The sequence below is a fragment of the Anabrus simplex genome, chromosome 5 (assembly GCF_040414725.1).
Source record: "Anabrus simplex isolate iqAnaSimp1 chromosome 5, ASM4041472v1, whole genome shotgun sequence".
In the NCBI taxonomy this organism is placed as follows: domain Eukaryota; kingdom Metazoa; phylum Arthropoda; class Insecta; order Orthoptera; family Tettigoniidae; genus Anabrus; species Anabrus simplex.
The window spans coordinates 342,541,380-342,567,155 of record NC_090269.1 but is presented as its reverse complement, the minus strand read 5'-3'; the positions used below and the strand labels follow the sequence as shown (position 1 = coordinate 342,567,155).

Below are 25,776 nucleotides of genomic sequence, written 5' to 3'. Positions count from 1 at the left end.
TTACCCAGCCCTCCCAAAGTAGATGCCGTCACTGTAACCGACACGCCCCCTCCCCTCTCCGCAGCCCCACCTCCCCGTAGGGAGGAGCATACAACGGAATACACACACCATTACTTCACCAGACGCAAAGCAGCATCAAACGTCCCTCCAGGGTCACAGTAGAATCGGAATTCAGCTATAGCAAGGTAAATGAACTTTTTTATATTTCTATATTACGCAAAGACACAGCTTTCGAACAAATTCCCACTACCGTATTTTATTTCATATCAGAAATTTGAAACGAGGCTCCCTTCACATTAATAGATCAGCAATCAGCTCCAAAAGTTTTCACATTAGACTCAGTCAAAAGCACTATAAGCAAGCACACAACATACAACAACTTACCTGGAAGGAAAGGAAGAAAAACTTTCAACAATTCAAACAATGTTATGAAGTCAAACATTTTTTAAAGAATTTTAATTGCATACAGACTTTTTATGTAACAAAGTGTAAAATTTTTTGAACAACTATTCTAATGAATAGACATAGTTTTAAGTCAATCAACCATGTAATCATCTGCTCTCATACCAGTAACACACTAACCCCACACTGTTTTTAATATCATCTATCTTAATTCGTATTTAGTTTTTAAGTGAATCAATGTATTTGTAAATCTATGTATTTTAAAATCTTAACCATTCACCTAAGCCACTATAACAGCTGAGGATGTTCTAAACAAGGAACGAAACATGTACTGTTAACATATAAATAAAAAATTTGCCAAAAGGCAAAATAAAGTATCAAAACGGTGGAAGATTCTCAATAGTGTAAAATTTAGTGATTAAATTTTGATACGGAAAATGAAGCTGATTACTGCAATACTGGATACTGGCTGCACTTAAGCGACTGCAGCTCGGTATTATCTCTAGTAGAACATGTTTTGTCCCTTAATCTGGGACATCTTCAGCTACTTATAAAGTCAGAACAAATTGCAGAAACATGAATGATATTTACAATTATTTATTTTTTTAATTTCAACTTTCCCCAGGTTGAAAAGTTTTATGAAGCATTGAGTGACATTGTCTTCAAGGTCGACAGCAAGAATAGGATAGTGATAAGAGAGAGCTGGAAATAGTACTGAAGGATATGGGACGGTGACTGGTAAATGTGAGGAAGATATGGAAGCTAATAGGAATGGGAAGCATCTAATAGACTTCTGTACTAATATGGAATTAGCAGTTACAAATACATTCTTCAAGCATAAGGCTATTAACCGCTACACATGGGAAGGTAGGGAGACCAGATCCATAATAGACTATACTTTAATGGACTTTGAATTCAAGAAATTTGGAGGAATGTGCGGGTTTTCCAGGGATTGTTCGATGATGCGGACCACTACCTGGTTTATAGTGAACTTACAAGGAAACCCTACCATCTCTAAGTCTCCAATTTGATTGAGATTTGGTACGACGACTTCAGAAGGAATGTTTTATATAGTCATATCAAAATTACATTCCCAGTCGTATATTTAGCACCTGTTTTGGGGTGTCAAAGTTTACTCATTTAAGTATCACGTAGACAGATCAGGTAGTGGTCCGCATCATCAAAAAATCCCTGAAAAACCAGCACATTTCCCCGAATTTCTTGAATTCAAAGTCCATTAATATATAGTCGGTGTTTGCATGTTACATGTAATGTTCTTTTCCATTATAATTTAAGGCTAAAGATGACCCAATACAAGGGTCGAAACTAGTACCAATAATATATTAACATGTTATATACAGTATTGAATAGGTGGAACTTCCCATCCTTGTAAATAGTGACAGGAGTAGTGGTGGGAAGCAGATACAACGTGGTCGGCCAGTTCATGTGTCACGTCGTCAATCTTTCTTTCTCGCACACACCTTACTTCCCTAGCCTCGGCAATCACTGCCACTCCATGAGGAGAACGGAATTGCACGGCCCTCAATGCAATATTTTGCAGTATTCATGGAAATAACCCATCTTTATGACCGTGTGACGTGAACTAGATGTGTTTAATTGCAAGAAGCAACAAGTTGTTACATAAATGTTAAATATACAATGTATATGTGAGCAACTATGTGCCATTTCTGTTTGCTCCTGAGAAAAGTTGTTTTTAACTTTGAACACATAACATGAAGAATGATTGCATCCTGCTATCTATTACTGGCTGGAACATTGTCCAAAGCCTTATGGTATAATTTGCCAAAGAAGACTGGCAGGAAATTGAAATAAACAAGATAGAGACTGATTTGGCTTTTGAGATATACAGTTAGTGTTCTGCGCATATTCCTTTATTATTTTTTTTTAAAGGTAAATACCACATGTAATTTTTTTAAATAATTTTTTTTTTTTAAATTTACTATATTTGTTTAAGGACTTACTCAACATGCTAAGGGAAATGTGTACCTTGATGTAATTACAGAAGATTCCTTACAATTCCTTGATTATGATCATACTACCAATGATAACACCAGTGAATATAAAAGCGATTTTCTTAACAATGTGGACAGCAACAAAGAAGACTTTAAAGTCAGCATGCCAGAAAAGAAATTGAGCTTTATCAACATTTCTTAAAAGCATAAAAGCGTCAATTACTGGCAAAATGACGGCAGTAAACAAAGAAATCTGAGGCCGGTTATGCACACTTACTGACGGCTAAAAAATCCATCTGATATTTAAATGTGGAAAAAAAAACAGGTACAGTAAGAAGGAGCAAAATGTGACAGTGATAGTAAGTCAACCGAGAAATGTTGCGAGAGTTCAAGGATTCAAAGACTGCACGCAAAATCGTCCATCGTTGTGATTATAAAGGATGGGCACACCAAGCAGTTCAACGGGTACATTTTCATTCTTTTAAGGCTTCATATCATAGGTGGATAAATTTGAAGGGTCTTGTGATAATGTGTCAAAAAAAATTTACAAAGTTTGCCATGAAACAATACACAAAGAATTTCAACAGTATTGCAACAATTTTTAATATATTTTTGAGTCATACAAAAGACTAAAGCAACAAACATGGCCTCTCAAGTGTTTTCAACACGGACCACATGGTTGTTTCGAATTCCATGGGGACAGGACATTATACAAATCAGGGGATAAGACTGTATTAGCCGAGGTGCAATCACAACTGAGCAACTTATTATATCAGCAAATGGATGTCTCTTACCAGTGGTTCTCATTGTTTTGCAAGAAAAAAAATGGCATTTTTGGTCCATGGGTTACGGAAAGCTTGTTCCAAGCCCTAAATCTTTACAATGTTGTCTCTAAATCCAGGAAATTAGACATTCTTTTTTTTTTCCAAGTTGTTTTGCGTTGCACCGACACAGATAGGTCTTATGGCGACGATGGAACAGGAAAGATAATAATGTTACTTGCTTTACGTCCCACTAACTTCTTTTTTACAGTTTTCGCAGATGTCGAGGTGCCGGCATTTTGTCCCGCAAGAGTTCTTTTACGTGCCAGTAAATCTACCGACACGAGGCTGTCATATTTGAGCATCTTCAAATACCACCGGACTGAGCCAGGATTGAAACTGCCAAGTTGGGGTTAGAAGGCCAGCGCCTCAACCATCTGAGCCACTCAGCCCGGCAGAACAGGAAAGGGCGAGGAATGGGAAGGAAACCGCCGTGGCCTTAATTAAGTTACAGCTCCAACATTTGTCTGGTGTGGAAATGGGGAAACCATGGAAAACCATCTTCCGGGCTACCTACAGTGGGGTTTGAACCCACTATCTCCCGAACACCGGATACTGGCCTTACTTAAGCGACTGCAGCTAACGAGCTTGGTCAAAAATATTTTTCAAGAGTATATGTATATTTTCTGATGTACCTGATATCAGTCTGCTTATCTTTGATTCGTGGACGAATTAGACAGAGAACAACATTAAGTAGGTAAGAGTTGAAGGAAAATAAGTATTTATAAAGACGATTCCGATGGGTGCTATGGGACTCATCCAGCCTCTTGATGTTTACAGATTCTGTATATGGAAATAATTCATCAGAATCTTCTAAAATTATCTTTAGTTCCACAATAGGAACCTCAATATTCAAGAGAGAAACAACATTCTTCGCATCCAAGCCTTTGAACACGATCAGCTGTCTTCTCCAAGGTTTACAAAAATGTGGTAATATGTGTGATACAAGGCAGAGTATATTCATGATAAGCCAGACCACTTGCTTTCTTTCCCTGGACTTCGACATTTTATGTGTTTCTTGTAGCGAACTCTCTCTAATCAAATGCTCATGGTGCAAGGCTTGTTTATGCTTTCACCACTTTTTCTACATTTATTCATGTGTGCAATGTGTACACTGAATAGAAAGTGTAATGATAGTACTTTATACAAGCACTTTTACAAGCAAAGTGAATATTTATTGCAAGTAAGACAGTTTTCTATAGAAGATGGTAGGTTCAAATTCCACCCTTGGCAGCCCTGGAGATGGTTTTTTGTGGTTTCCCATTTTCAGACCAGGCAAATTTTGGGTATGTACCTTAATTAAGACTATGGCCACTTCCTTCCCAGACCTAACGCTTTCCTCTTCTTGCATTACAGAAAACCTTTGATGTGCTAATGTGACGTTAATCCACTAGCAAAAAAAAAAAAAAACAATGGTTTTCTACAGCAATAATTGTAATTTTCTTTACACGGTAGTGTGTCGGTGTTTACATGCCGTATATGGATGCAAACTCGTGGTCCTATTCACCGCATAGAGTGCCAGAGATTGCCGAAGCTAGGGAAGTAATGTGTGTGTGAGAGAGAAAGAATGAGAGTGTGACACGTGAACCGGCCGGCCATGCTGCATCTACCTGGTTTCTGCCGCTACCCTGTACTTAAACGAGCAAACATTGACACCCAAAAACAGGTGCTAATTATATGACTGGGCATCTAATTTTGATATGACTGAATAAAACATTCCTACTGAAGTTGTCCAAATCACAATAACATCAGAGACTAAGAGACGGAAGGGTTTCTATTATTTTTGTTGTTGCTATTTTACTTTAGGTTGCACCAACACAGATAGGTCTTATGGTGACGAGGGAGAGGAAAGGCCTAGGAAAGGGAAGGAAGCAGCCGTGGCCTTAATCGGAAGGGTTTCCTTGAAGTACCTAGCTCGTATTATTATTATTTTACGATTATTACTACTATTGTTATTATGACTTGTAATGTATGGCTATGAAGTGTTAACATCCATTTAGTATTATTATTATTATTATTATTATTTATGTAGTGGAATGATTGCAGTGTTTGTGAGGTTATGTCGCGAAACATGTACTGTATATAGACATATATATAAGTTTAGTTAATCTAAGAACTTGTAATTAATATTATATAATTTATTATTACCTGTATGTATGATTTGTAATCCACTACGTTATTATATAACACACTGTAACATCCAGAACGGCACTAGATCAGACGAGATGATGGTAGAATATTCTGTACATTATAACCATGTTGTTAGGCACTCGAGAATTTACGAGAAGGTATTTTGATTACGTATCTTTCTAGAAGCCTGGCCAGGCACATATATGGGCAGGTGGTCTTGATGGTAGGGACAAGTTATTGTTTAGTAGGAGTTATGGTTTAACAGGAGTATACTTGTCACCACGAGGTTAGGCTGACATTCCAATGTAGGCAGTCGGTAGTCAACTGTTTCAAGATTGCAATCTTCGTGTACTGTGATAGGCAATTGTTAAAATTGCAGTTTGTTGATGTGTGTATATATTGTTTGTGACAGCAGTTGATTAGGTTATGTGTATGTTTATGTGAAGTCAAGGTGAAATAAATAAGTGTACCAACTGACGGCATTTTGTATGCGTCTTTGAGGAAACAGCAAATAGACAGTTATGTTTGTTTCACAGATCTAGAAAAGCATATGACAGGTTACCAAAGGAGTATGGGATTAAGGGTAGATTATTAAAAACAATCTAAGGCATTTATTTTGACAATTGGGCTGCAGTGAGGATTGATGGTAGAATGAGTTCTTGGTTCAAGGTACTTACAGGGATTAGACAAGGCTGTAATCTTTCATCTTTATTTCTCATAGTATATATGAATAACTTACTGCAACACATTAAGTGGCAGGGAGGGATTCAGTTAGGTGAAAATGTAGTAAGCAATTTGGCCTATGCCAATGACTTGTTCGTCATGGCATATTGTGCCAAAAGTCTGCAGCTTAATATCTTGGAACCTGAGAATAAGTGCAATGAGTATGATATGAAAATTAGCTCTCCAAGGCTAAAGTGGTCAGTAGGTAAGAACTCCAAGATAATTGAATGTCAGGCTGGGAATACGGGGCTGGAGCAGTTAGATCATTTTAAGTATCAGGATGGTAATATAGTAAGTATAGATTGAATCAAGGTGCAGCAAAGCTAATGCAGGGAGTTCACAACTGCGATCAACAGTATTCTGTAAGAATGAAGTCAGCTCCTGGATGAAACTATCTTTACACCAGTCAGTTTTCAGATCAACTTTGCATTATAGGAGTGAAAGCTGGGTGGACTCAGAATATCTCATTCATAAGTTAGAAGTAACAGACATGAAAGTAGGAAGAATAATTGCTGGTACAAACAAGTGGGAACAATAGCAGGAGGGTACTTGGAATGAGAAGATAAGGGCTAGGTGCATCAATTCAAATGTAAACAATCCTCCTATTCAGTACTTTGTAATATATTACATATATAAAGATGATATATCTACATTATACAAACATGTCTCAACCAATTTTAGAGTCATCTTCAGTGGAAAATAAGTTGTAAAAGCATAAGTTGCAATAAAACACTATTTCTAAAAAACTATTTAACAAGTGACTTATTAAAATCCTGCAGTGGTGTCCGGGTAACATATTGAAAATCCACAGCCTGTTTCCAGTCATTCAGCCCGGTCAGGAATGGCATGAATGAAGCCCCCATCTAGCGACGAGGATAGGAAATGTGCAGGCTGCCAAAGCCTGTCGCACTCCTCTGGGGCAATGACAGATGAAATTAAATGATATTGGAGAGTGTTGCTGGAATGAAATATGACATGGAAAACCAGAGTACCTGGAGAAAAACCTGTCCGGCCTCCACTTTGTCCAGCACAAATCTCACATGGAGTGACCGTGATTTAAACCACGGAACCCAGCAGTGAGAGGCCGGCATGATGCCGTCTGAGCCAAGGAGCCTCTATGACACCTAATTAAAATCACTATTCTTGAGATATAATCTCTTGTCTTATATATCCCTGTTATATAAAGCCAGAAGGCTAACTGACTGACTGACTGATTCGCTGACATTAATGTTTGCCCACTTCCAGATGAGCTAGGAACTTGAAATTCGGAAGTCTGATAGCTATTAGGCTACAACCTAAGGAAAAATTCCAAAAATTAAAATTTTTCGTATTTAGTCCAATCAAAGTATCAAACTCAAATTTCATGTTAGACCCTTCCAGACGAACTAGGAACTTAAAATTCGGAAATCTGATAGCTGTTAAGCTGTAACCCAAAGACAAATTCCAAAACGTTCAATTTATTAATATTAGCCCACCCCCAGCCAATGAAAATATCGGACTCAAATTTTATGTTAGACCCTTCCAGATGAACTAGGAACTTGAAATCCGTATTATATAAAGCCAGAAGACTAACTGACAGACTCCCTGATATTAATGTTTGCCCCTCCCTCCACCCCGCACAAAAGCCTACGGAAAAATTCCAAAAAATTTTAATTTTAAATTTTTGCTCACTTCCCACAAACAAAATGGCAGACGCCATGATGCAGTGCCGTACAAAATAAAAATGTGCCAAAGGTCCAGCTCCTAGGCGGTAACCGACGTAGAATTGCAAGAACTTCAAATATGTAATATTTTACCCGCTAAAAAATTTGTATTAAGCCAAATTTAATGACGGTGCACACTTTCGTTTTGAGCTATCTTGTGACTGAACAGTAATTTCTATCAATAAAAGGAGTGCACTTTCGGTTCCTAAAATGAAGAGATCTACAACTTTGGTCCTATAACTTTTTGTCGTATCTTGACCCTTTCTACCTTAGATTGACCTTCATTTTCCTAGTTTTGGTCAATTTTGTTCATTTTCCAATAATTATTTTACTGATTCACACACTCATAAGACAGATAGATGCATGAAATTCAACAGGCTCCTTGGCACGATCATTGGCCATATGTGGATCGACTTTCATTATTCTAGCTGCCTTGAATGTATGGGAAAACGGAAGGAATATGTGGAATACTACTCAAATTTCAGCCGAATTTATGTTTCTTAAGCAATCTGTGGTGAAGCCGATAGAGATACGCCAAAACCTTAAATAACCAAAATTGTAGGCTGTTTCATCGTCTATATGCCTGCCAAGTTTCAAGACTGTAGCTCTGTGCTAAGTTGGCAAAATCATTTTTCAACTTGTGAAAAGCAGACAAAATTTTGCGTGGATCAAAACGTTCACCTCTTTCTATGGTATAAATAGGCAAGATACGAGAAACTGCCTAAAACAGTAATGTAGGCGAATTAAAGGGTCGTCTGATGGCTCAATCTGTACCTCGATACGACGTACCGTTTGGCCGCAATATATTTCCAAGTGAAAGTCTGTACCATTTAGCGTGGACATTGCCTGGCTCTATCCCTATTATATAAAGCCAGAAGGCTAACTGACTGACTCACTAACATTCCAGATGAGCTAGGAATTTGAAATTCGGCAATCTGATAGCTATTACGCTGTAACCCTCAGCAATCTGATAGCTATTAAGCTGTAACCCAAGGAACAATTCTGAAAAGTTCAAATTTTTTATTTTCCCCCCTACTCCCAACAAAATGGTGGACGCCATGATGCAGAGCAGTACAAAATTAAAACTTGGCAAAGTTATAACTCCTAGCCTGAAACCGACGTAGTAATTGCAATAAGTTCAAATATTTAATATTGGCCATATGTGGATCAACGTCCATTATTCTGGCTGCCTTGAATGTATGGGAAAACAGAAGGAATATGCGGGATACTACTCAAACTTCAGCCGAATTTATGTTTCTTAAGCAATCTGTGGTGAAGCCGATAGAGATACTGCAAAACCTTAAATAACCAAAATTGTAGGCCGTTTCATCGTCTATATGCCTGGCAAGTTTCAAGACTGTAACTGTCTGCTAAGTTGGCAGAATCATTTTTCGACTTGTGAAAAGCGGACGAAATTTGACATGGATTGAAACGTTCACCTCTTTCTGTGGTGTAAGTAGCGGAGGTCCAACAACATGTATAAGTCAATAATGTAGGCGACTAAAAGCATCGTCTGATGTCGCAATCCGTTTCTCGATACAACGTACCGTTTGGCAACAATAAATTTCCAAATGAAAGTCTGCACTATTTAGCGTGCACATTCCTTGGCCCTATCGGCAATGTGATAACTATTAGGCTGTAACCCAGTCAAAAATTCTAGTAAGTTTACATTTTTAATTTTTACCCCTACCGCCAAACAAAATGGTGGACGCAATTTCCAGGTGCACCAGAAAATTGAAACGTTTTACCTCTGAATAATATCAAACTATTCAGGTAAATTTCATGCCGTTATGACTTTGTTTCAGAGCACTTTCTGCCTAAACAGTAATTCCAATCAAGACTAGATAGCACTTTCTGTCCCTGGAATGAAGAAATCTATAAATTTGGTGCTATGAAAGTTTCAAGACTGTAACTGACTATTAAGTGAATAAAATAATTTTTCAACTTGTGAAATTTGCCCCAGATCGGAAAGCTTACTCCTATCCATACAATAAATCACCAATATATGAAAAAATATATTAGCACCAAACAAGCAGGCCAGTTAAACGTCCGTCCGTTGGCACAGTCCATTTGTCAATGCGGGATACCGTTTCGCCACAGTCTGTTTCGAAATGTCCATTTGTAATGTAGACTACCTGGGGTTTTGGGGGCAGAACCCCCAACGAGCGAAAGCGAGTGTACATATATAAACTTCATATGTAGATTAAAGTTATTCCATTTGTGAGTTGACTTCCATCATAAACTTCATGTTATTGTGATCACTGATATATTGTATTAGGGAGGTAACTGTTACATACATCTGTGTGCTGTTTATATCTGTTATATTTTAAAGCATTGCAGTGTTCTGCATATCTTGTAAGAAATTTCCAGCCTGTTTGACCAATATAAGATGAATGACAGTTTTGGCACTCTACTTTATAGACTCTAGCATTCATGTGTTTATTATTATTAGTGTGAAAATGATATAAAATACAATAGATTCTCGGCTATGAGCGAACACCATAAAAATATTAACCACAAATATATTACAACAGAACAAGATCTGACAATCTTACGTCCAGAACAAAGAGGCCCACTAAATGATGTTCTAGAAAATATCCACATAAACATCGACCATTACAAGAACCCAGCTTGTAATTTAAATGAAATTTGCAAAAAACATAAACATACTATTAGAAACATTTATTCCGATAATTTGTAAACTACAGCAAAGTAAGCTCCGCCCCAAACATACAAGAATACCTCCTTCTGCACACAGCTCTCCGCCAACACCTACTCCCCAACAACTTCCCCAACACGCCCTGCCTCTCTCCCTGACATCACTCCCCACTACTATTAATAAGATTAGCTTACCCATCACAACATGACTAATGGTGAAAAGACTTTTGAACAAGCAAGTTACAGACGGATAGGTGGAACATGTAAATTTGTTATTCATTTTCACTCACACATAGGTTTTATCACAATACGTTTTTCAATAAATGCTTTGAACTGGATAATTTCCATTGCAGATACCGTAACATAGGTGACCCACAAGTTCAATCATAAAATTGATGAGAAATTTGAATCTTCATAGACTCTTATCCACAAGGGATAAATAACTTTTTCACCAGATCTCACTGCCAAGAAAATCTTCAAATTTAGCTCTTAAGATTGATTTTCACGTCTTTCTAAGATTTTAGACATGCTACTTGTTTTAAATATTTCAGAACTCATTCTTCCACAATTTTAATGTATCTTTCCTATTAAGCACATGTAATTAAGGCACATATACAAAGATGTTATATGTTATGATATTCTAATAGAGTAAGTTTTAAGTTTGTGAAAAAGGGTCTAATAGTTCTTAAGTCATTATTTACGTACATAACAATTATTCGAGATTCAGATTTGGTTGATGATGCTCTCTAAAGGAGCGAAACATGTCCCACATATAACTTTTTAACTAATGAAGATATTTTAAATGTGACAATATAATGTATTGAACAGGTGGATCATAATAAAACTTTGTTATTGTATATAGATGACCCATTTGACAGCACCTCAGCTGATATCAGCAGCACACAGGTATATGTAATACTTACCTCCCTAATATCATATATCAGTGATGACAATAACATCAAGTTTATGATGGAAGTCAACTCACAAATGGAATAACATTAATCTACATATCAAATTTTTATATATAGAAGACAAAAGATTATACCTCTCATGAACAGTGATTTTATTTAGGTGTCAATAATATGCTACCAGGTTACCACTGCAAGATTTTAATAAGCCACTTGTTGAATTGTTTATTTAGAATTATAGTGCTTTATTACAACTTATGTTTTTATGACTTATTTTCCACTGAGGACTTTCAAAAATGGATCAAAACATGTTTGCATAATATAGTGAACCATTCTGTTCATTCTAGAGAATGGATATTTAACGCAATTATAATGTTGCGCAGTATCACGCCGCGCGTGAGGGCGTGATGCTATATAGAGAGGGGGAACCGAGAAGGTAATTCCCCCGGCAGGGTGTGGTTGTGTACGAGTGAAGAAGAATATATGTGGAAGAGAGAAAGAGAGACCTGCCATCTTAACAGAGATTTCCAGCGGGAACAGACAGGCTCACCACATTACGGAAATTGAGTCGTAATTCCTATATTTGAAGGTTTCCCAGGAAAGTAAAAGGATGGAAATCATTGCCAGAATTTTACGAAGCCATAGGTACATCAAAGTCTATTAATATATAATCGAATAAATAACTACATGGGAGGCCAACTACCGTGAGAAAATATTTCGAGGCCACATGCCAATCTCAAGTTGTTTCCCAGGACTTCCGAGAGCGTCGCGTGGGTTCCTGCATTCTATAAGAGCTGAGAATGGTGTGAGGAGGCACTCAGTCCATGATAAGATCGCTGTCCGTGCGTGTCGAGTCTCTGCTGATATTCGCGCCAGAAACCTTTGTCTAAGACAAAGATTGTGTCTAACAAGTGTTGTGGCGATAACTTGACTCAGTAGATTCGAGATTTATAAACTTCCTGGTAGCAATTTAAGTGAATGACAGTATGTAGACGTCTGCAGTGAGACTGTGAGTGTTTAATTATTTAACGCAAAGGGTGCTGCATGTGTAGACTTTTGTTATGAGGCGATGAGAGGGAAGTGGCGACGAGCGAAAGATGTACCAATAACAATAAGCTAGGATAGTTGGTATTATTCCGGTCAGATATAGAAGACTAGATTAGTGGAGCAGGAATAGTAAAGTCAGTTTCAAGACTACAGATATCCAATACTGATTCCCATGTCAAAGGGAGTAAATAGATCGGGAGGTGGTGTGCTGTGAATAAACTAGATGTTTCATTTAAGTGAAGAGCGGTGAGGTGTGCAGGAGACGGGTGTTACGAACTGCCGTCCACGACCCCAAGAAGACTACCAACGGGCCACCCAGACGGAAGAAGACATCATGAATGTGATACACTGGAAGACTTGACCTAAGGGATCGATCCGGGACAACGCTGCTGCCATGACTGCTTAAGCATTCGCAGTCAGCCCAGATGGAGAGGAAGAGGTCTCCAAGATGATAGATAAGCGAACTATAATTAATATATATGTGTAGGGTCGGGGGGTTGTTATGCAGAAATACGGTGATTAATTTGTAAATATAGTAGGGAATATGATTACGGCCCATTAGGCCATTTGTTGAGGTATTTTCTTTATAGATTCTAGGGTAAGGCATATACATTTATTTTATTTTATAGGAAGCAAGGATTAAGGTAGCTTATGTGATAGTGTTGCTGTGTACATAGTCGTAGGGGAGCTTAATTTACGAGCTCAGATCAATGTTTTTTTAGTGCCTGGCATCAGACGATATATGCTGGTAATTATCGCTTATTTATGATACAGTAGTGTACCATTTCTCTATATTGGGAAGGGAATCTGTCTGCATAATGTAGAGCATGCATGCGGCCTGGATTTAATTGTTTACTTCTTGTTTGTATTGAGTTTGATTAACTGTGAGTGTAATGAAACTACACCGTAGGCTATGTCACGAATATTTGCGACCCCTCATACTCTGCCAAGTAAGGGACTGAACCCTACACTTGAGGGTAGCTGGAACTCGTCGCATGGGTTGGCGGCGAGGTTGGAGTGAATAACGGAATGTTATACTTCATATGTTATAATCAAGACCCAGGGCGGTCTGTCACGGGTGTTGGACAGTTAAAAAAATGCATATGAGTCCTCACTCATTATATGGCTATTTTCGTCATGTGTAGAAGAGGGAAGGAGCCGTGGCGAAGTGAAGGGCTCTGCCTGCTTGGAAACTAGGCTATGTTTTGATTTTTTTTGTTGGTGAGGGGTGTTTCACGGTCGAGTCTTGGAGGCCATTTCCCCAGCCTGCACGGCAGGGAGGCTCGCCGCCATTTTTAAAGAGACTGTTGTGTGAGGAATTCTTTCTCGCAGGCGGGACGTTTTCATTCATTCATTCATTCATCCTTTCTTTCTTTTTTTCCCTCTTTATTTTTTTTTGTGTTAATTGAGGTGTCTTAGGTAGGAACTGGGCACTAAGGAAACTAGCTTAATCAGTACATTTTGTAAATATAACGTTTATTAACGGACCTTGGTTCACATCCATAAAATGTATATTTCATGCGAGATTGGAAAGGATATGCCTGTAGTTGTAGATTCAAACTTACTATTTTGTTGTGTGCATTTTCCCAAATATGTGTGGGGACCTTTTTTGTGGCTTTATTTCTGCAGGACAATTTCTCACCCTGGCATCATATATTTTATTTGTAGGTACAGCGATGCTGTTCCGTGTAAGGACACATTTTGCTTCTTTGGTTCACTTATCGTCTCCCGCACGACATCAACCAGCTATTGTATATTTTTTCGATGTTTATCTTTGGATTTATAAATGTGAGCCTTTGGCGCATCCATTTTAGCACTATTAGTGCAATCAATTGTAAAATAGAAAAAGAAAATATTGGTTTAAGAATACACAACTTAGGCTCAAAATGTTAGTAAATGCGTTTGTGTTCCTCATTTCGTAAGCATACGTATAGAACATTTTTTTTTTCATCTCCCTACTCTCGTTCACAAGAACCCAGTAAACGACCTTTCCTGCCGACTGCAGGTGATCTGGCGCATTTATCAAATAACAGGTAAGAAGGTAAGATCGACTATGCAGTGTTGTTTATGCCCTATTTGGTACAATAGATATATCATCTTTATAGATGTAATATATTACAAAATATTGAATAGGAAGACTGTTTACATTTGAATTGATGTAACCGAAAAACCGTCAATACGGAATGAAATTCATACTGTTAGGAATGAACTTGATAGATGAAACTGTATGCATAAACCAGCTTTGGTGGTGGAGGCATGTGAGGCGAATGGAGGGGGATAGGTTACCTTGGAGAATAACGGACTCTGTTATGGAGGGTATGAGTAGCAGAAGGAGACCAACACAACGATGGTTAGACTCAGTTTCTAACAATTTAAAGAGGTACAGAAATAGTTACAAATAGAAAATTGTGGCAGTGGTGAGTAAATTCACAGAGGCTTGTAGACTGAATGCTGAAAAGCATAACACTCTGTTATGAAGAAGTATACACGTTTATACGTAGCTGAAGATGTCCCCATGGATTAAGGAACGAAACATGTCGAACTTGACATCACTGTATTTTGATAAGTGAATACAATGTTAAAGCACTAAAAAAAAAGGGGGACTTTTGTAAAACACTATACGATATAAACATTAATTATCAATACGGGCCTTCAACCATGAAATTTATTTCATGCAAATGAATATGAAAATGAAAACCTACAATCTGTTTTCCAGTCAGTGACCAGGTCAGGGATGGAATGAATGAAGGCCCCAACTTGCGGCGAGGATAGGAATTGTTCCGGCTGCCAAAGCCTGTCGCACTCCTCTGGAGCAATAATTGATGAATGATAGATGAAATAAAATGATATTGGAGAGTGTTGCTGGAATGAAAGATGACAGGGAAAACTGGAGTACCTGGAGAAAAACCTGTCCTGCCTCCGCTGTGCCCAGCACAAATCTCACATGGAATTACCGGGATTTGAACCACGGTATCCAGCAGTGTAAAGCCAGCGCGCTGCCGCCTGAGCCACGGAGGTCACTCATGTAAAAGAATAGTGTTATGAAAATAAAATTGGAATTCAATAGCAGAAATTGGGGATGAGGATGAGGAATGAGGGATTGGAACGAATGATCATGGGAAATGTTCAATAAATTTCCAAGTTCTTTGGAAACATTTAAGAAAAGTCTAAGTAAAAAACTGATGGGGAATCTGTCACTTGGGTGACAACCCTAAATGCAGAACATTGATGACTAAAATCAAACAATGATTGATTGACAGCTTGAAACATACTGCATATGATATAGATTTCGATTCCCATAGGGAACTTGAATATTTTTCCTGAATGAGTAAATTCATAATTCCAATATAATTGGTCTGTTATTGGAAATTATAAATTTTCCAGCTGACTCACTCTTAGTTACCGGTGTTTCATTCCAATGTGCCAATTTGGGCTCATCAGTTGGTAACTAGCACACCTACCAAGATGCATGGCTAGTGCCTGTAGTGGAGACAGGCAAGCAAGCAAGCAAACAAGGGCTTGTTTCAATTTCTACCACAACTATACTAGTTGAGCCGTCGGCTGTACTAGTGGCTCTTGTGCCTTGCAATTTGGAAAATATATTATTTAGGAATTTTAAACTTAGGGAAGTATGTGTTGTGCATACATAGTTGAGAACCAGAGGACATCCTGGTGCAGGGATCACAAGAACCCTAAAATGTCCACAGGAGGTACCCCCTCCCATCAATAGTTCACTTTTAACCCAAACATCATGAGTATTTATAGCGCATTTGACATCAATATAAATACAATGACAATTTTATCTGTACACTTCAAATTTTTACCTCTTAGTTCATTTTTGTCTTGGCTTATACAAGTAAAGGAAAGTAACAAACAAATGTCAAATCAAGTCAGAGAGAGAGAGACAGAAGACAGGGGGGAATAAGAAACAAACACATATAATGGTACGAACATAATGCAGGTCAGTGTGGCAAGAGGGAGCAACAGAAACAGGAGATGAGGACAAACATGAAAACAAAAAGGAAAGGGACAATTTACACATCTTCATACAATGCCGTCTTCAAATAGGTAGGCTCTCCCCTCATAAATCCCAGTTCTACATCCATCTCTTCTCTGACCCCAATGAGCTAGTTTCTGCTTCCCAGCTTCATCACGAGGGTGAACATCAACACTTATTGAGGGCCATCTTGACAGATGTACATTCTTTACGTGGGATAAGAAGAAAGCCGGATAAGTAAAGGAAAAGGGAAGAAAAGGAAGTCATGAAAGGAGGTGGAAATGATACTCCCTTGACTTTGGATGCCCTAATATCGCCGAAAGCGAAATCACACCGACATCAGGCTTGCTAACATAGTAGTGGAACAAGTCGCCAGTTTCCCTTACCTCAGAAGTCTAATCATAAATGATAACCATTGCAGCAAAGAGATAAGAAGAAGAATCGTGCTTACCAAACAAGCATTCAGCGACAAAAGAAATCTTCTTACATCCAGATATTGAGATTAGGAAAAGTTTTGTGATGTCATTTGTGTGGAGCTTACTCTTATACAAATGTGAATCTCGAACAATCCAAGAACAGGATAGGAAAAAACTTGACGCGTTTGAGATGTGGGTCTGAAGGCAAATGTTAAAAGTCAGTTGGACTGAAAAAAGAACTAACGAAGTATCCTGCGAGAATTACAGGAGAAGAAACAGCTGATGATAACAGTACATAGAAGAACAGCTAAATTCATTGGTCATACAGTGTGTCATAATACCTTTTTAACCAATCTACGAGAAGGAAATATCTTAGGAAAGAAGGGACGAGGTCGACCTAGGAAGCAATGCAAAACGTTGGATATAGTTCCTACTGCGATATGAAATGGCAAGCTGAAGACAGAAGACAATGATTGAATCAACAAGGCATTGCCTTTAGACACTGACTGAATATCGCCGAACTGGAAGAAAACTAAATGCAGCGACCTGCAATGTCCTAAGCCCATAAAACTGATCAACAGTAACATTAAAATGACTGCTGTTAACAGAGATACATTGTTTCTATGGCTGCCATTCACCTCCAATAGATGACATTAGACCCTACTGCTGCAGTTGGATAAAAGCTAACCAGTCAACAACGGGTTCGCAACATCAAGTTTAAAATTTTATTCAACAGTTTTACTTTAAAATTTGTTACACCTATAAAATAAATTTATGAGGGGAAAACTCACTTTGATAACAACAAAAATCATAGAAGAATAAAACTTTCATATGAAGTATTCAAATGGTAGACCATGCAGATACAGACATATCATCATTAAGATAGCAAAACCTCGTATGTTAAAGCGGTGTGGGAGAAATACAGACCCTAAGGTTCAATCTTGTGCGAACTATATCAAAGAGTTCTCATTCTTAACAAAATGTGCTATGAATCAGTATTTCTCTGACAACGTTTGTGCGATAAGAGGTTTTGCTATCTGAATGATGATATAGCCCTTATAAGCAGAGATAAGTGGTTATGTAGACCAAAGGTATCCACGAAATGTCACTGTAATATTTGTCCCAAATGGAACATAATAATTGCTTTCACACCAATAAAGTGAAAAATCCGCGGTAAATTAAGAAATACCGTCGTTACTAGAGAAATATGTACACGTACTTACGGGCCGTAGACAGGACTCCTTTACGTTGTATTCCGCTGCTCATGCCGTCTTTTGTTTCTTTCTTGAGGTCCAGCACTTTCACCGACGAATGGGAGTCCTATGCCTGTGAATTGTCATTATCCTTGTCCATATGACCAGCGCGGGCAGTTCAAACACCTAAAATAGCCTGATCCCTGGACCAATAAATATAATACTTATTTGTTGAAAGGAAAACAGCATGATCCCTGGACCAATAAATATATAATTTAATGAATGAGTTAGGGCACAAAACGAATGAGCAACAAGAAGAAAACAACACCTAATTAATTAAAAAAACTTCAGTGACCAAAGACATCACACACAAAAGTGTTAGACAAACAAAACACATACGGAAGCGCTGCGACGTAGCAGAAAAAAACAGTTGTAAGGTAGTAAAGTATGTATCCATATTATTCCCAGCAAGTAAAATATTTCGTCTTATTTCTTAATTTACCACAGATTTTACACTTTACTTGAGTAAAATGAATTATTTATATTCCATTTGGGACAAATAATACAGTGACATTTCGTGGATACCTTTCGTCTACATAACCAAGATTCTCTCAAAGGAAGAGTACTATTTTATCACATCAAGCTATACCTAAAAGCAGGCTAATAATTTTCAAATTCTAACCTGTTATCCTGTAAAACAGACTATAAATTTTCAAAATGATACGCACATACATTTGTACAAATTCTAAACTCATATCCCAAAAAGCAAACCAGGAAGCCTCACATAAATTCACTGCCATGCGTTTAATAAAATGAGTGTCAGTTTTATACCTTGACACACTGTCAGGATTGCCAAACACTAAATTCTTGTGAGGGTTGAACAAATGACTAATCACTATTCCCCAACAGAGAATATACATGTTGGCGACACCTAATTTCGCCAGATTAAGCATGGTGGGCATTATAATACTAATCTGGATTTCATACTTACAAAAATGAAGTAAAAGGGGAGGGCATGTTTGTCACCAGAATTCAAATGAGACATCTACTTTCCTGACTACCTTAGAACTCTAATCAGGTACCATTTATGGAAGAGTGTTGGAATACCATGGAAGTTTTACCAATACAATTCTATTAGAAATATTTCTCCATACATACCTGTTTTAGTCTGAAGGTCTCAAGGTTACGGATGTGATAGACACTCCTCTTAGTTTCTTCAGTATATGGAGGCTTTTCAAAATGGCCTTTCATATAATCATGCCCTTTGTATATACCAGATAACCCAGCAATTCGAATCCCAGCAACATTGACTATACCAGCATATCCTACGTAATAAATTTTTGGGGCCACCCATCCTCCATATGGTAACTCCTGTAGGTAATTTGATGCTTCATGATTACCTCCAATAAAAAGTGTCAAAACAGGAGCAACCTTTTCTCCTGAATAGTATCTGAAATAGTAAATTCACAGGTTATACAATATGAAAGGAACAGACATCATATGATTAAGAAAACATGTTTACTAACAAATAAAATCATACACTTTAACTGGAAACTAACACAGTGTGCTTTACTTCCAGTGAGAAATAAAGGGTTTTAGAAAAAATTAGCAAGTAAAAGCTGGTTACGAGAACAGATATAAAAAATTTATAAGATTCAGCTTAATATAACTACACTAGGTCTTAATGGCAGACTATATCTGGCTTCTTGGCTGAATGAACAGTGAACTGGGTTTCAGTTCAGAGGGGTCCAGGTTCAATTCCCGGCCGCAACGGGAATTTTAATCTTAAATGGTCAATTCACTAGTCTCGGGAACTGGGTGTTTGTACTGTCCCAAACATCCCCACACCTCACACACCACATACAACACTATCTTCCATCACAATAACATGCAGTTTCACATACAAAGTAAATGCTGCCCACCCTCATTGGAGGGTCTGCCTTACAAGGGCTGTACCAGGCCAAAAATAGTCACACCGAATTATTATTATTATTATGGCAGAATGTGTTCATTTTAAAACAAATGCAGCACTTTCACGACTCATGTGATGTTGATTAGCAAGAAACCTGAGAGGCAAGGTAGGGAATATAAATCCTGAGCAAGTTCACCACTTTCTCAGGATTATTCTCCTAGAAAAGTGGTATAGTATGGGAAATCGAATCAAGATGGAGCAAAGCTAATGCAATGAGTTCATGGGTATGGTCAATTGTCTTTTTTAAGAAGAATATGAGTTGTATCGTGACTGACCTGTTGAAGGCATTTAATAGGGTGGATCATGGGAGACTACTGGCAAAAATGAGTGCAACTGGACTAGAAAAAAAAGTGACTGAATGGGTGTCTGTAGTTCTAGAAAACAGATCTCAGAGAATTACGAGTAGGCGAAGCTTTATCTGACCCTGTAGTAATTAAGAGGGGAATTCCTCAAGGCTGTATTATTGGACCTTTGTTTTCTTATATACATAAATGATATGAGTAAAGAAGTGGAATCAGAGCTCAGCCTTTATGTGGATGATGTTATTCTGTATAGAGTAATAAATAAGTTACAAGATTGTGAGCAACTGCAAAGAGACCTTGATAATGTTGTAAGATGGACAGAACGCAATGGTATGATGACAAACGGGATTAAAAGTCAGGTTGTGAGTTTCACAAAGAAGAAAACTCCTCTCAGTTTTAATTACTGTGTTGATGGGGAGAAAAACGCCGCACTGACACAGATAGGTCTTATGCCGACGATGGGGTAGGAAACACCTAGTAGTTGGAAGGAAGCAGCCGTGGCCTTAATTAAGGTACAGCCCCAGCATTTTGCCTGATGTGAAAATGGGAAACCATGGAAAACCATCTTCAGGGCTGCCAACAGTGGGATTCGAACCCACTATCTCCCGGATGCAAGCTCACAGTCGCGCGCCATTAACCACACGGACAACTCGCCTGGTGAAAGTTCCTTATGGGAATCATTGTAAGTACCTAGGTGTTAATACAAGGAAAGATCTTCATTGGGGTAGTCACATAAATGGGATTTTAAATAAAGGGTACAAATCTTTGCACATGGTTATAAGCGTGCTTAGGTGTTGTAGTAAGGATGTAAAGGAGAGAGCATATAAGTCTCTGGTAAGACCCCAACTAGAGTATGGTTCCAGTGTATGGGACACTCACCAGGATTACTTGATTCGATAACTGCAAAGAAAAGCAACTCAATTTGTTCTGAGTGATTTCCGACAAAAGAGTAGCGTCACAAAAATCTTGCAAAGTTTGGACTGGGAAGAGTTGGGAGAAAGGAGACGAGTTGCTCGAGTAAGCAGTATGTTCCGAGCTGTCAGTGGAGCAATGGCATGAAATGATATTAGTAGACGAATAAATTATAGAGTGGTGTCTTTAAAAGAAGGAAAGATCGCAATATGAAGATAAAGTTGGAATTCAAGAGGACAAATTGGGGCAAATATTCATTTATAGGAAGGGGAGTTAGGGATTGGAATAACTTTCCAAGGGAAATATTCAATAAATGTCCAATTTCTTTGCAATCATTTAAGAAAAGGCCAGGAATAGGGAATCAGCCTCCAGTAGGGATTGAATTGAAAACTTAAGAGCAAAAGCTATATATCATTGTTTCCAGGACAACTTTGCTGGACAGGAGTGAAAAACAAACGGACTCAAGATATCATATTCGTTAGCAAGAGGTAACAGACATGAAGGTAGCAATAATGATAGTTGACAGAAAAACAGGAATAAATAATGGCTCACAATAAAAAGATTAAGACTGGTTTGGAAAGAACCCAATGGACGAAGCTATGCGTAGGACTCAGCTTTGGTAGAGAAGTCACATGAGGTGAATCAAACAGTACAGGTTACCTAATGGGATAACAACATGTACAGTATGTATGTATGTATGCATTAAGTAGCGAATGTGTGTCTTTTTGGCAACTTTTCACACCTACAGGTGCATGTATACTGGGAGCTGGCTAAGTTTATCAGCGCAGACAAGCAAGGAAGCAGAACTTAGTCTATTTCAGAGCAGGTCGTTGATGCATACCTCTTAGCAGGAACGTTTAAGATATGCCTGCATGATGGTTCCCAGTCACTTGGAAACATTAACTTGGCATTAATACATAGCGTTCAAGAAAAGTGCTCTGTGTTTCATCCAAGCTGAAAGTCACCATAGCTTAATAGACGATGATGCTCTATCTTGTTCAAAATGTATTGTTTCTAGACTTCTTCTTCTTCTATTGCTCTACAGTTCATTGTAAACCTTAGCCTCTTCAACAATCTTCCACCATTTATCTTGATCCAACGTTAAAGCTTTTAATTTCTAATGCCCGTTTCCCGAAGTCAGTCCGTCCAACCATCCTTCCATCCATTCATCTGTCCGTCCGGTTCTTGGTCGACCTCATCCCCTCTGTACATTGCTCAGAATTTAAAAAGAATGATAATTCTGTATCTGCCATGACCACAGTAACAAGAAAATGTACCTTTTACTTTTCCGTAATTTCTGCCTGTCTGTATGTACACGCATCACAAGAAAACAGCTGAAGATTATTTAATTGGTATGTAAAGTCGGGGAATGAGCCACTACAATCTAAGCTATAAATCATTTTATTCACGCTGAGTGAAATGGTAGTTTAGGGGAAGGCCTAAAATTTAGTTCTCAAATATTTATTTTATTAGTGGTCCTATCAATAAATACTACATAACTAGAGTTATAGAGAATTACATTTCCGATAATTTTTGTCTTATAAGAGTGGTATTTCAGAGTTGGAAGAAAACTAAATGTGAAGGCCATTGAAAGCTCATAAAATTGATCAACAATAACATTACATTCACCATTGTTGTTGTGATATTCTTCGTCTCTTATGCTGCCACTCATCTCCGATAGATGGGATTACTGCTGTGTACTGAGTATAACAGCCTGCCTGAATACTGGCAGGAAATAGTTGGGGAGTTAGACAACCTTCTTCTTTAGCATGCCATTCCTCTGGTTCAAACATTTTCTGACACTGCTGGTACGTAACACACTGGTTCATCATAGTATTAAAATTATTCGATCCCTACTCTGAGGCGCTGATTGGAATGAACAGCGTCCACACTGACGGAATAATAGCCAAGGAGTGTTCACAGCTCCCGCCGCCTGCGGCCTGGTCATTCCAGCTCTGGAACTTTGAACTGGTAGATCGGCAGTGTAGTATTGTTCATTAAAAGTGAAAAAATGTGGGGGTTTTCATTTGATCGAGTATTTCATATGGCAGCATTGCTTTTAATCGCGACATTCTTACTGGCGTCACTGCAATGACCTATGTTGATTTCAGTTGGGAAAACCACTAAGACAGTCTTTTTGAGGATGTAGAAATGTAGGTAACGGTAGGGTAATGTTAAGAGCTATGCAATTTAATACAATCTTACTCACTACATGTACACTACCTAACCTAGAATTCTTTACACAATGTAGAATTCTGCAGCGAAGCACAGGTACATCAGCTACTTTAATATATTTTTTACATACTTCTATATCACTCATCCATGCTATGTGCCCTGCCCACCTCAATCTGGCTGATTTCACTATTCTTCTAATAGGTGGATCTTTATAAATGGTGTACAATTCATGACTGTACCTTCTCCTCGAAGTTGCTCTTTCACAGTTTGGGCCGATGATTTTTCAAAGTATCTTTCTTTCAGAGGCATCCCACATTCCGGTATATTTTGCTGAATCATATGTAAGCAAAGGTTTAATAGGTGTTTTGTAGATGGAGACTCATTCTTACATACACAAAAAATCTATCACTATTTTAACAAATAAAATAACTTATTGTTATTATATTAAGTCCTTCAGTTCTGCGAGCAAGTGGTGATACTCGCCATAGTGACTCCTGCTCTTATTTATTTCATGAACACCCACTGTTTTATGCACCGAAACAATTGTGATAAACAGGGCGAGGATTTATAGTATATGTAATAAAATGGCTAAATATGTATATAGGACATATGGGCTATGGAAATGCAAAAATAACCAGCAAAATATGGACTGATAAAAAACAAATTACTTTGTTTTAAAAACGTATAAGAGAATCGATGTTTATTAATACGATAAAGAAGAGGAAAGTGAGGTTCCTGGGACATGTACTGAGACATGACACTATTCTCCAAACCATCACTGAAGGTAATAATAATAATGTTATTTGTTTTACGTCCCACTAAATACTCTTTTACGGTTTTCGGAGACGCCAAGGTGCCGGAATTTAGTCCCGCAGGAGTTCTTTTACGTGCCAGTAAATCTACCGACACGAGGCTGACGTATTTGAGCACCTTCAAATACCACCGGACTGAACCAGGATCGAACCTGCCAAGTTGGGGTCAGAAGGCCAGCGTCTTAACCGTCTGAGCCACTCAGACCGGCACTGAAGGTAAAGTACTGGGAAAGAGACCCAGGGGATGATAAAGGATGTCATACATCAATAACTCCATCGGTGAACTGGCTAGAAGATCATCAGATGTGGCTACATCAACAAGGCATTGCCTCTAGTAGATGATGAAATATGAACTAAAACCTCTATAAATATGGTGCAAAATAGTGTAAAGAATATCCATATTGTATCAAATATTTATACTTATAAGAAGAGAACAGTCAGAGATTTATTCCCTGAAGAGGAAAGCCACAGAGTATTAGTTTAATCTCTCTGATATGAGCATTAAAATAATTACAGCATTTTTACACTGTTATTACAGATTGATTCACCCTATTGTCACAGCAGGTTATGTGACAAGGCCAAAGCCAGCAAGAAAGAAAAGAATGTGCACAAAGCAGAACTTGCTTTCGGTATTTCATAGAAATATCAGAATCCACCTTCAAAATACTGTTGCTCATACAATAAATGTTGAATGTATTTCTGAGAAGAATAACTTTGCAATATGGAACAAATTTACAATAAAATGTTAAATTATGTAAATATACTGTGAAAAATATAAACAGTTTTTCAACTACTCCAAATATCCAAATTCGTCAACATTTTAACTTAGCTAATGAGAAAACAAATGCTTATTTACATAGAAATCCCAAACAACAGAGTCCATGCGAAGCAGTTCATCATCTCTGGAGCTCATTTCTGTCCAAAATCTGCTCGACGTGCTCGTCTACTGGCAGGCTTTACACTTGCCCTTTCATGCGTTCCCATAATGACTGTCAAGTTCTAAACTTGTGATTGAAAATCTACTCACTATTTTATTCCCCATTTTATTCACATTTAAGCATAATGTTAAAATATTTTGCGTATTGTATATGTTTGTATTTATGTACCTATGCTTGTTCTCACATTTTGGCTAAAGATGACGCTAAACAGCATTGAAACTAGTCCCAAGTAAATATGTTGTAACTTAACCATTATAACATTCAATTGTATTGAAAAGGTGGACCCTTTAAGTTACCTCTCTTATGTTCTCAGTTCAATACGGATATAAAATGAAATTTAGAAAAATATGATTTGGTGAGGAATATTTTCTCACAATTTAAAATGTATAATTTAACAATGTGCCATAAACTGCAAGACAGCTATTGGCTGTAACTGGTTAATTTCTACTGCTTATTATTCTGCGACTATGCCTTGTGATAGTCAACTATCTTAAGAGTGTTAGCTGGTGTACCTCTCTGTAGACTGGCAGATGGGATCCGGCCAAGATCTAGTATGGCTGTGCTTGGAGTGATGCTCCGTCTAGCCATTTTGGCTAGACAAAATGACTACTTACCGCCCTGCTTGTGGGGCTGAAGAGGCTTTGGAGCCTCTCACATAAAATTGTGGTTAATACGGTGTTAAGTTATTTTTACT

At 37.9% G+C, this 25,776-nt stretch overlaps 1 protein-coding gene across 1 annotated transcript in view; it reads right to left on the bottom strand.

Annotated features, from left to right (window-relative positions):
- Positions 1–25,776, bottom strand: part of ldbr (lariat debranching enzyme) — a 141,591-nt gene that overhangs the window by 101,784 nt on the left and 14,031 nt on the right. The window contains exon 2 of the mRNA XM_067148596.2: positions 19,130–19,421. Within this exon, the coding sequence (XP_067004697.2) occupies positions 19,130–19,421 (292 nt within the window). The remainder of the gene's footprint in view (positions 1–19,129; positions 19,422–25,776) is intronic.